This window comes from Felis catus, chromosome A2 (genome assembly GCF_018350175.1).
Source record: "Felis catus isolate Fca126 chromosome A2, F.catus_Fca126_mat1.0, whole genome shotgun sequence".
Taxonomy (NCBI): Eukaryota; Metazoa; Chordata; class Mammalia; order Carnivora; family Felidae; genus Felis; species Felis catus.
The window spans coordinates 10,995,163-11,008,364 of record NC_058369.1 but is presented as its reverse complement, the minus strand read 5'-3'; the positions used below and the strand labels follow the sequence as shown (position 1 = coordinate 11,008,364).

The following is a 13,202-nucleotide window of genomic DNA, read 5'->3' as shown; positions in this document are numbered from 1 at the left end:
CTGAGGCTTTGAGCCCTGCAATCATGGGCACATCTTTAGCCCCAGGAAGATTGGTCCTTACATCACTGGAATCCCAACGATTCTTTTCAGAGCCCTCTTTATGTCTCTGTTCCTCAGGCTGTAGATGAAGGGGTTCAGCATGGGCGTGACCACCGTGTACATCACCGAGGCTGTTGTACTTGAGTGGGAACTCTGGGTAGCAACAGAGCTAAGGTACACTCCGAGGCCTGTACAACAAAATAAGGAGACAACTGAGAGGTGAGATGCACAGGTGGAAAATGCCTTATACTTGCCCTGAGCTGATGAGATCCCACGTATGGAGGAGACTATCTTAGAGTAAGAGTAAAGGATCCCAGCCAAGGGAGCACCACCGAGGAGCACAGTTGCAAAATACATCACCGTGTCATTAAGAAAGGTCTCAGAACAGGCAAGCCTGAGGACCTGATTGAGTTCACAAAAAAAATGGGGGACTTCCATGCCTGTGCAGAAGGACAGTGGCAGCACCATTAAGGTTTGTAACAGTGAGTTCAGAACACTGATGATCCAGGATACCAGAACAAGCAATCCACAGAGCTGGGGGCTCATGATGATGGTGTATTGCAGGGGGTGACAGATGGCCACAAATCGGTCATAGGCCATTGCAGACAGGATAAGGTCATCCAACTCTGCACAGAGTATGAAAAAATACATCTGGCTGATGCAGCCTGCATAGGTTATGACCTTGCTCTGAGTCTGGATGTTCAGAAGCATCTTCGGGACGGTGGTGGAGGTGAAGCAGAAGTCTACAAAGGACAGGTTGGCCAGGAAGAAGTACATGGGGGTGTGGAGGTGGGAGTCAGAACTGATGGCCAGGATGATGAGCAGGTTTCCAAACACAGTGATCAGGTACACGGAGAGGAAAAGCCCAAATATGAGGGGCTGCAGTTCTGGTTCCTCTGAAAATCCCAGAAGAAGAAACTCTGAAATTTGTGTATCATTGCTTAGTTCCATGTGGTGGAGTTGACTACTAGGGAAGAAAAAAAATAACGTGATTAATTTTCAAGCAAATAGGTTTTGTTAACTTATTGCCCTTTATTTCTTTTTTATTTTTTAAAGTTTTTATTTAAATTCCAGTGGGTGATGGGCATTGAGGAGGGCACCGGTTGGGATGAGCACTGGGTGTTGTATGGAAACCAACTTGACAATAAATTTCAGATTAAAAAAAAGAAAATAAAAATAAAAAAGTAAAAAAACAAAAACAAAGATAAATTCCAGTTAGTTAACATACAGTGTAATATTAGTTTCAGGTGTACAATACAGTGATTCAACACTTCTATACATCACCTAGTGCTCTATACATCAAGAGGGTGCTCCTTAATTACCCCCATCAACTATTTTACCCACACACCCCTACCTCCCCTCTGGTAAGTTTGTTCTCTATAAAAGAGTGTGTTTCTTGATTTGTATCTCTCTCCCATTTTCACCTTTGCTCATTTGTTTTGTTTCTTAAATTCCACATACGAGTGAAATCATATGGTATTTGTTTTTTTCTGACTGACATCTCACTTAGCATAATACATCCTAGTTCCATCCATGTCATTGCAAATGGGCAAGTTTTCATTCTTCTTGATGGCTGTATTCCATTGTATATATATACCACAGCTTCTTTATCTATTCATCAGCCAATGGACATTTGGGCTATTTCCATAATTTGTAAATAATGCTGCTATAAACATCTGGGTGCATGTATCCCTTTGAATTTTTATTTTTGTATTCTTTAGGTAAATACCTAGGAGTGTGACTGCTGGGCCATAGGGTAGTTCTTTTTTTTTTTTTTTTTAACTTTTTGAGGAATCTTCATACTGTTTTCCACAGGACTGCACCAGTTTGCCTTCCCACCAACAGTGTGAAAGGGTTCCCCTTTCTCTACATCCCCACCAACATCTGCTGTTTCCTGTGTTAAGTTTAGCCATTCTGACAGAGGTAAAGTGATATCTTATTGTAGTTTTGATTTGCATTTTCCTGATGATGAGTGATGTTGAGCATCTTTTCTTGTGTCTGTTAGCCATCTGGATGTCTTCTTTGCAAAAATGTCTATTTATGTCCTCTGCCCATTTTTAAACTAGATTATTTGTTTTTTGGCCAAATATCCATTGACTGATGAATGGATAAGGAAGATGTGGTACACACACACACACACACACACACACACATTACTCAGCCATAAAAAAGAAGGAAAAGAATGAAATCTTGCCATTTGCAATGATGTGGATGGAGCTAGAGAGTATTATGCTGAACAAAATAAGTCAGAGAAAGACAAATACCATATGATTTCATTGATATGTGGAATTTATGAAATAAACTAAATGAACATGGGGGGGAGAGAGGCAAACCAAGAAACAGACTCTTAACTCTAGAGAACAAACTGAGTGTTGCTGGAGGGGTGGGGGGATGGGTTAAATAGGGGATGAGGACTAAGGAGGGCACCTGTGATGAGCAGGTATGTAAGTGTACGTAAGTGTTGAATCACTAAATTCTACACCTCAAACTAGTATTACACTGTATGTTAACTAGCTGGAATTTGAATAAGAACTTGGAGAAAAAAAAAGAAAAATCCATACAATCCAAGTCCATACAGCCCCATGTCAGATGGTGACAGGTGCTGTGAAGGAAAAAAAGGCATAAAAAGGAGTGGATGGGGAGGGCTCTTTTTTTAAACAGGTGTTTAGGAAGACTGCAAAGAAGGTGACACTTTAACAGAGGCTTCCAGAAAGATTTAGCAGGAGGCAGGAGGATATTGGGGGAAGCGTGTGCCCTGCGGGAAAAACAGAGCCAAGACCCTGGAGAAGGCGTTTAGTCCAGATATTCAAATCTCACAATGAAGTCAGCATGGGGAGGGAATGAATAGGGATGAGAGGTGTTGGCAGAAAATACTGAGGGGCAAGGTGGCTCTCCCACCACTGTTGAAACTTCAAGACACAGGGAGTCCTTCCTTCCATGGTGTGCTTGGCATTTTATTAGTTTTGTTCTAAGGTATTCTGTGAATTGAGATAGATCCCTTCCTTATTTCCGTCTATGCTTAAATCCTGGCATTTAAGGGTCACATATTGAAGTATATGAACTCATTGCCCTGAGGACTGCTTGTACCCCACAACACACACTGCACACACACGAACACACAAAAATACAGAGTGCACTATGGCCTTCGGGCACTGCATTACTATCATGCTTTCTCACCCCCAGCCATCATAATTTTAAAAGAAATGATACATGGCAAACTCAACATAAGATTACCTTTACCCTAAAGAATGCATAAATAATACCTAAATTCTAGTTAGTAAGCTTCCCATGGACATGTAAACATCAGGCTTCATTTTAATATAATCATGTGTCCTGTATTTAAAGAAACATAAGGAAGCAGTTCCAAAATCACAGGGAGGAAAGAAATGGACACCGGGGAAAAAAAGATCTAATAAGCTCCAATTGTCCCTGAGAGACTGTGATGAGGAGAAAGCTTCCCTGATTCTGGCAGCATTCCAGCCCCAGTTATATACCCTTGATGCCAAGAATAATTAACAAAGCTGGAAAAAAAAACCAGTGTGTCTTAACAAGAAATGGGTGGTATTTTTTTTTTTTACTATTTTTATGATTGAATATTCCTCTAGAAAAATGTGCAAAGGGAATAAACCTAAGTATGACAAAAGAAATTATACAATGTATAACAACCAAAGGGGATTTTTCAAAATGCAATAACAAAAGAGTTTTCCCAATGATCTTAAGTGCAAAACTTTTGGAATCAGAAAACCAGGTTTTGAATGTTAGACCTACCACATATAAGCTGTTTGAACTTGGGAAAGACAATGAATCCATTCCAGATGTGAAGATCCTTACTCAAATAGTGGGGATAGCACTGTCCATCCTCCTAAGGTGGTAGACAGCGTTAGTCAGTGTATGTAAAAAACTTAACAATACTTCCTTCTCGTTAGTAAATGAATGATCGCCACTGGTGAAGAGATTGGCTGAGTTTTTTCTTCTACCTTGAACAAATGTCTTCCTGGTTTCCACATCTCTCGGTAATGAAGAATCACAAAGTAAAGCTTGTTAGCATACCCCCTTTTGCATATTAAATATAATTTAATATGTGAATATTTGATGCAAAAGATGATGCTGAGAAATGCGTGTCTCAAGAAGTGCTGTTGCAAGGAAACAGCTACCTCCACGGCTCTGGGTCTTTCTATAAATACAGAACGTGCTCAAAACCACCATTCCTTAAAAAGCTCAGGGCACATGCCTTTAAGCCTAATACTCTGTTTTCCTACTCCCCTTAGCTGCAAAACTCCTTGGATATGTTCTAATTTCACTGGAACCATTTTATACCCCTCCCCCCATTCCTTCCTCAGTTTCATCCAACTGGACTTCTGTTCCCATCACTCATTGTCAACAATGATCCCTGTATTGCTGAGTCCAATGGATGCTTCTCTTTTGGACATATTACATAAATTAATTATAAGTGAGTTTTCCTGGTCTCAGGGGACCTCAGGTAAAAGAGCTCAGGTTCCATTTTCTTTTTTTTTTTTTTTTTTAATTTTTTTTTTTCAACATTTATTTCTTTTTGGGACAGAGAGAGACAGAGCATGAACGGGGGAGGGGCAGAGAGAGAGGGAGACACAGAATCGGAAACAGGCTCCAGGCTCTGAGCCATCAGCCCAGAGCCCGACGCGGGGCTTGAACTCACGGACCGCAAGATCGTGACCTGGCTGAAGTCGGACACTTAACCGACTGCGCCACCCAGGCGCCCCTCAGGTTCCATTTTCTAGAACCTTTCCGGAAATACTTGCTGAGCTCTCAGACTCACCTGGAGGGAGCTATAAGATGAAAGTCTCCATGTGGAGGTCCAGATTCCTCCATGGATGGTTGATCATGGAGACCAAAGCTCTGTTCCCAGACAGGACAGCAGGAAGGAGTGAAGCATTAGTCCCTTCTCCCCCAGACTTGGGAGCCCCAAACCAACAACCATGTTCTGGCCAATCCAAGGTTTCACATGCTGAGGTTCTGCAGTGGAGGAGATATTTATAGCTCCCTATGTCTGCTCATTAGACACTGTTGCCATTGTTACTATCACCTGGGAGCACATCATTTCCCCATGGGCCACTGGAGTGGACAGAAAGGAAAAGTTTCCTGTTGATACTCTGTTCTTGGGAGATCAGATTAGAAGTCAGGTGAATCCAGTTTTGTATTACTCGCTCTCATGAACTTGCCTGCCTTCCAGAGATCTAACCAGCTTACACTTTACCTTCACCTTGAGCTGATTTTGAATTCATTGAATTGAGGATTTACTTTATCATTTATAGCTTTGAAGTAATTTTAATAAATGAGCCACATGATCCTCTTCATGTATGGTTTTGAAGGAAAAGTCTAAGGACTCACTCTAAAGTCTGAAATAAAGTCTGTGTTTGATTCCTTAATCCGAGAGACCCCTGAGTTGGCCTCAAATATAACCCCGAAAAAGACTTTTAGTAGGCAGAATAACATCCCCCCAAATATTTCCACATTTTAATTAAAGACTCTTGGGCTATGTCTTGTGTCATCACAAGTGAGAATTATGTTTGAAAATGGTACCAACATTTCCAGTCAGCTGGCCTTAAGATAAACTTGTTCTGATTATCCAGGTGGGCTCAATAGATCACAAGGGGCCTCCAAATGTGGAAAAGGGAGGCAAAAGAGTTGGAATCAGAGAGATTTTGAGATGCTATGTTGCTAGCTTTGAAGATAAAGGGAGGGACTGTGGGCCAGGGAATACAGGTGGCTTTAGGTCTCCCAGACCTCCTTCTCTGCAGACAGAGTGCTTTTTAGCCCAGGAAGACTTATTTCAGACTTCTGACTTCCAGAACTATCAAAACATAAATTTAATTGTTTTAAGCCAGCAGCATGGTAATTTTTCACAACCACAAAAATGTCTATTTATATATAAGTGCATATGTACTATCTACATTTAATAAGCACAGTTTAATGTATATAAGTATATTCCAATGATATAGTTAAAAGGAAAAAAGTCTAGTAGAGCATGGCTGAGGGTAGGATCTAGAGTATTGGTAGCTGATTCACATCAAACGGGGAGGGGGGGAAGAGCTCTCTTCCAACTAAAAAGAAGGCAAAGTGTCTATATGGATACAGGACCAGTGAAATTAAGTTAAGGCAATTCACATTTGATATGCCTGCTCTAAGTCACTATCAGGTACTGATTTTATATTCAATGTACTCATTCCTAAAGAAAAAAAGCGCCCAACATGAGTAGAATAAAGGAAATAATAAAGATCACAGCAGAAATAAATGACACAGAGACTAAAAAAAAAAAACAGTGGAACAAAGTCAGTGAAACAAGAGCTGGTTCTTTGAAAAAAATAAACAAAATTGACAAACTTTAGGAAAATTAATCAAGAAAAAAAGAGAAAGGACCCAAATAAATAAAATCAAAAATGAGAGAGGAGAAGTAACAACTGACACCAGAGAAATACAGAGAATTGTAAGAAAACTATGAAAAATTATATGCCAACAAAGTGGACAACTTAGCAGAAATGAATGAAGTCCTAAAAAACATACAATTTGCCAAAAGGGAACAGGGAAGACATAGAAAATCTGAACAGACCAATTAACAGTAAGAAAATTGAAATGGTAATCAAAAAGCTACCAAAAACTGAAAGTTCAGGACCAGATGGATTCACAGGTGAATTCTACCAGACATTTAAAGAAGAGTTAATATCTATTCTCCTCAAACTCTTCCAAAGAATAGAAGAGGAAGGAAAGCTTCTAAATACATTCTGTGAGGCCAGCATTATCCTGATACCAGAACCAGACAAAGACACCACAAAAAAATAAAACTACAGGCCAATATCCTTGATGAAGATAGATTCAAAAATCCTCAAGAAAATATCAGCCAACTACCTACAACAATATATTAAAAAGATCATTCACCATGATCACATGTGATTTATTTCAGGGATACAAGGATGTTTCAATATTTGCAAATCAATCAATGTCATATACCACATCAACAAAATGAAGGATAAAAATCATATGATCATCTCGATAGATGCAGAAAAAGCATTTGACAAAATTCAATATTTGTTCATGATAAAAACTCTCAATGAAGTGGGGTTAGTGGGAACGTACCTCAACATAATAAAGGACATATATGAAAAATCCACAGCTAACAAACATCATACTTAATGGTGAAAGCTGAGAGGTTTCCCCCTAGTGTCAGGAACAAGACAAAGATGTCCACTCTCACACAGTATGGTATTCAACATAGTACTGGAAGTCCTAGCCTTAGCAATCAGACAAGAAAAGAAATAAAAGGCATCCATATTGGTAAAGAAGTTAAACTGTCACTATTTGCAGACAACATGATTCTATACACAGAAAGTTCAGGAGAGCCTGGGTGGCTCAGTTGGTTAAGTGTCTGACTTCCACTTAGGTCATGATCTCATGATTCATGAGTCCGAGCCTGGCATGGAGCTCTGTAATGACAGCTCAGAGTCTGAAGCCTACTTTGGATTCTATGTCTGCCTCTCTCTCTCTGTCCATTTCCTGCTCACACTCTGTCTGTCTCTCTCCAAAATAAATAAACATTAAAGAATAGAAAATTCAAAAAACTCTACCAAATAATTACTAGAAGTAATAAATGAGTTCAGTATAGTGCAAGATACAAAACCAATACCCAGTAATCAGTAACATTTCTATACACTAAGAATGAAAGAAAAAAATATAAAACACAATTGCACCAAAAAGAATAAAATACTTAGGAATAAACTTAACCAAAGAAGTGAAAGACCTATACTCCAAAAACTATAAAACACTGATAAAAGAAATTGAAGATAGCATAAAGAAATGGTAGGATACTCCATGCTCATGGTTGAAAGAATTAATATTGTGAAAATGTCCATATTACCCAAAGCAACCTACAGACTCAGTGCAATCTCTATCAAAATACAACAGTAGTTTTCACAAAACTAGACCAAATGATCTTAAATTTGTATGGAATTATGGAAGGCCCTGAGTAGCCAAAGTAATCCTGAGAATGAAGAACAGAGCTGGAGGTATCACAATAGCAGATTTCAAGATATACTCCAAAGCTGTAGTTATCAATGCAGTATGGTATTGGTGCAAAAATAGACACATAGGTCAATGGAACAGAATAGAGACTCCAGAAATAAACCCATGATTATATGGTCAATTAATCTATGACAAAAGAGGTGAGAATATGGGGAAAAGGCAAAGTTTTTCAATAAATGGTGCTGGGAAAACTGGACAGCTATGTGTAAAACAATGAAATGGGACCACTTTCTTACACCATACACAAAAAGAAGCTAAAAATGGATTAAAGGCCTAAATGTGAGACCTGAAACTATAAAAATCCTAGAAAAGAACACAGGCATTAATTTCTCTGACATCAGCTATAGCAACATTTTCCAGGTAAGTCTCCTAAGACTAGGGAAACAAAAGTAAAAATAAACTGTTAGGACTAAATCAAAATTAGAATCTTTTACATAGCAAAGGAAACAATAAAACAAAAAAAGGCAACCTAGTGAATGGGAGAAAATATAATATATCTGATAAGGGGTTAATATCTAAAATACATAAAGAACTCCTACAACTCAACACCAAAAAACCCAAACACTCCAATTAAAAAATGGGCAGAGGATATGAATAGACATTTCTCTAAAGAAGACATTCAGATAGCCAACAGACACATGAAAAGATGCTCAGCATCACTCATCATCAGGGAAACACAAATCAAAACCACAATGAGATATCACTTCACACCTGTCAGAATGGCTAAAATAAAAAAACACAAGAAACAACATTTGGTGAGAATGTGGAGAAAAGGAACCCTCAGGCACTGTTGGTGGGAATATGAACTTGTGCAGCCATTCTGGAAAACAGGATGGAGTTTCCTCAAAAAATAGAACTACCTTATGACACAGCAATTGCATTACTATGTATTTATCCAAATGATACAAAAATGCTGATTCAAAGGAGCACATGCACTCCAATATTTATAGCAGCACTATCAACAATAGCCAAATTATGGAAAAAGCCCAAATGTTCGTCAACTGATTAATGGTTAAAGATGTGGTATACATACAGAATGGAATACTACTCAGTGATGATAAAGAATGAAATCTTGCCATTTTCAGTGATGTGGATGGAACTAGAGGGTATTATGCTAAGTGAAATAAGTCAGCCAGAGAAAGACAGGTATCATATGATTTCACTGCTGTGTGGAATTTGAGAAACACAACAGATGGACATAGGGGAAGGAAAGGAAAAATAAGATAAAAACAGAGAGGGAAGCAAACCAGAAGAGATTCTTAAATGCAGAGAAGAAGCTGAGGGTTGCTTAAGGGGAGGTGGGTGGGAGAATGAGTTAAATGGATGATGAGCATTAAGGAAGGTGCTTTTTGGGATGAGCACTGGGTGTCATATGTAAGCAATGAATCACTGAGTTCTACTCCTGAAGCCAAGACTATACTGTATGTTAACTAACTTGAATTTAACTAATAATAATAAAAAAATAGAAGTTGGGATGAAGTTTCAGGGAGGATCTTATCTGGGATGGATGTGGTCAGGCAACATAGCCATATCTCTGAACTGGACAATCCAGTCCCATCTCTGAATTGGAGATCCAGTCACTCACAGCAGCTCAGAGGCTCACGGGGTGGTGTATTTGATGCGCCTGCATAAGAGGTTACATGCATGGGCGAGATGTCCACTCCAGGGGAGATGGATCCATTGGTGGAAAGGGAATATGCACCTGACTCCCAAGGTGGACACATGGGGACTGAAATGGCAGAAAAGTTTCCTTTATTTATGGTCCCTTGGCTTCTGATAAGCTAAATTGCTTAGAGAATTGAGCCCCACTAAGGGAATACAGGCAATATGGGGCTCTGAGAATTCAGCCTCTGAATCGCCTCTGCAGAGCTCACCTGCTGCTCATCAGCCATAGGCTGAAAGCATCCTCACCATGAGGATGACCTTCCTAGATGTTCAACTAATCCAAAGAACCAGCTCCTTCCTGACCATCCATTTCTTGCCCTTTCTACATCAATTGTCCCTGGAAGGAAGGACCAGTAGAGCCAAATCCATTGAGTGATGCATCTGGGGAAGCCAGAGTAGTCCAGTAAGTACTCTAGAAAAGTGGTGTGGAAGGCAGGAAGGCTTTTCTTAACCATGCCTTTCTTAACCAATGATTCCAAATCCTTCTCATTTCAGTCTGAAGAAGACCCTTCATACCTTCTCAGATCCATTCTTCTCACTTCTCTTCTCCGAGCATCATTCCAGGGCCTCTCTCTTTCTGCAGCAGGAACTGTCCCTCCCTTATGTCTGTTCACCTGTCTCGGGTTCTGCTTTATTCCCAAGTTAGCCTTTCCTCTTGTTTGTGAAGCACTGAATGTGTGAGGCAGCCCCGCAGAGTGAGAAGGGCCTTGAGTTGGAGTCAGGCAGATGTGAGTTGGAATTTCCCCTTTCCATCCAGTGCCTGATAGACCTTGGAAATGTTTCTTCTATTCTGTGTATCCTTTTTCATCAGCACAAGAGAGAGTAGAAGGAGGTGTCACAGTATGCTATGGGAGGACCGATATGACGGATCGAGTGTCCAGGACATGGTGCCATCTGAAAAACACCATTTCTTTATTCACTTACTCATTCGCATGACACATTCCAAAAGAATTTTGGGGAAATTACACAATACTTAGGACAAAATGCCTTAAGTGTATATGACAAGAGAAATAACGTGGCCAAAGGAAAGGAGACCCAAACCCAGAGGAATAATTACATGAGTAAGTGAAATATCTACCATGAAATGTTACCATGGGTGCCAAAATTCGGCCCCTGATATGACTGAGAATTCCATTGAAGACAAAGGACTCTTTTTGTGCTGTTAGGATTAAATTTGGCTGTATAAATGGAAAGACTAAGAAGAAAAAGGGTTCATATTCAACTAGGGGTATTTGCTTCCCCTCTTCAAGGAAGTGGCACGACGACTTTATGCTAACATGAGGAACAAGGGTTCATTCCATCTCTGCTTCCACATCCGTGGTGTGTGGTTTTCCAAGATATGTCAGCTGTGGGGTCATGTGTGAATTCTAGGCAAGGAAGAGATAGAAAGGAGAAAGTCTTCTAAAGAGCACTCCAATATTCCCACTCAATAACTTCTCATACTTTCCACCAACTATCCATGATTGAATGAGAAGGTGGGAAATATAGCATCTTAGCTGAGCGTATGACCGCCTCCAAATAGAGTCAGATTCCATCAACAGGAAAGAAGAGAATAGATGTGTTACATAGGCAATCTCTGGCACAATGATTAATTACAAGATTCATATTATCCATAACATTCAAATAAAATTGTTGATAGAACCTGACCCTTCTTATTACTAAGGCAAAAAGACAGTGATCTCCCCAATTCTCATGAAAGTCACATTGTGTGGTGGAAAGAGCAATGTCTCCAGCCAATTCAGGTTCTTGAAATGTTTCTGAACATAGGCTAGAAGCATCACACATGGTAATAGCCACACCGTAGGATGGGTGAGGCAGGAACATTGTTATCATGGCTCAAATATTTTGTCCCTCACACTTGAAATGATTTCCAGTTTTTGGGTCCTCCCTCAGTGGATCAACAGAAGAGACATGGCGATGCTCTTGGGGTTGTCTTAGGTGATGTAGGGCACAGTCAGGGGGATATCCCCATATCTCTGAAGGAAGGTAGCAGAATTTCAATGGGCCTCAAAACAATGGATATCTCATTCCTTCTGAGTGTGGAGAATCTCCAACTCAGGGACTCTGGGATTGTTTCTTTGGCCATCTTTCAGAGTGGAGGCCAAAGCTGAAGAAAGAAGTGCTCTTTCTAAGATAAAGAACTCCTGTGCTTATGGATTCACCTAAGTAGTGAGGGAATTTAATGAGTAACCAACTAAACCATCAACTACTTTTTAAAATTCCTGGTAAAGTTGATGCTGACAATATTCCTCAGTATTTTCAGTGCTTTTGTGAAGTCTTGGGCCTGTGGAGTTCTCTGCTCCATCATTTTCTCTGACATCAATTATTTTGTAAGCTCTTTTTAAAGATTTTATTTATTTATCTATTTATTTATTTATGTATGTATTTATTTATTTAGAGATACTGTGATTGGGGAAGGGACAGAGGGAGAGAGACAGAATCCTAAGCAGGCTCAACACTCAGGGTAGAACCCAATATGGGGCTCGAAATCAGGAACTGTGAGATCATACCTAAGCCGGAATCAAGAGTTAGATGCTTGGGGCTCCTGGGTGGCTCAGTCAGTTAAGCATCCGACTTCAGCTCAGGTCATGATCTCATGGCTTGTGGGTTCGAGCCCCACGTTGGGCTCTGTGCTGACAGCTCGGAGCCTGGAGCCTGCTTCGGATTCTGTGTCTCCCTTTCTCTCTCTGCCCCTCCCCTGTTCATGTTCTGTCTCTCTCTCTCTCTCTTTCAAGAATAAAAAAACATTAAAAAAAATTTTAAAAAGAGGGGACCTGGGTGGCTCAGTCGGTTAAGCGTCCGACTTCAGGTCAGGTCATGACCTTGCAGTTCATGGGTTCGAGCCCTGTGTCGGGTTCTGTGTTGACAGCTCCGAGCCTGGAGCCTGTTTCAGATTCTGCGTCTCCGTCTCTCTCTCTCTGCCCCTCCCCTGTTCACGCTCTCTGTCTCAAAAATAAACATTAAAAAAATTTAAAAAATTTAAAAAAGAGTCAGATGCTTAACTGACTGAGCCACCCAAACACCCCATTGTTTCAAATATTTTAATTAATTAATTTGTTTGCTTATTTATCTGGAGAGAGAATTTTGTAGGTTCTCTTTAAAGTGCGTGTGCATGCAGGGAATAAGCTTAGGAATTCCCTGGGCTTGCACGGATGGGTTAACAAGGCATCAGGAATTAGAAAGCCACAGGATGCTCACAACCAAGTTTGGGTAAACAAGATTAGGTACATAGGTATAGAGAGGGCTGGGCAGAGACCCCAGTATAGAGAGGGCGGGACAAAGTCCCCAGTACAGAACAAAGGTATGAGGTAAACAAGATTTGGTATTCAGGGAGGAAGCACCCCCCCCCCCAACTTAGTACAATAGCAGAAAGCTGCTTTCCCAGGAAGGAAGGACCCAATTAGGTCAACAGGTAAACAGGGCTATAGACCTCTGCAGGGTGAAGT

The 13,202-nt window shown here is 40.3% G+C and overlaps 1 protein-coding gene across 1 annotated transcript; it reads right to left on the bottom strand.

Annotated features, from left to right (window-relative positions):
• Nucleotides 1-1,002, bottom strand: LOC101085186 (olfactory receptor 7A17-like). Its single transcript, XM_045047335.1, has one exon. The coding sequence runs from the start codon at nucleotides 988-990 to the stop codon at nucleotides 58-60; it is 933 nt and encodes a 310-aa protein (XP_044903270.1). The 5' UTR covers nucleotides 991-1,002; the 3' UTR covers nucleotides 1-57.
• Between the last annotated feature and the right edge of the window lie 12,200 nt (nucleotides 1,003-13,202).

Coding starts and splice junctions, on each gene's coding strand:
- LOC101085186 (XM_045047335.1), bottom strand. CDS start 990: ATGGAACTAAGCAATGATACACAAATTTCAGAGTTTCTTCTTCTGGGA.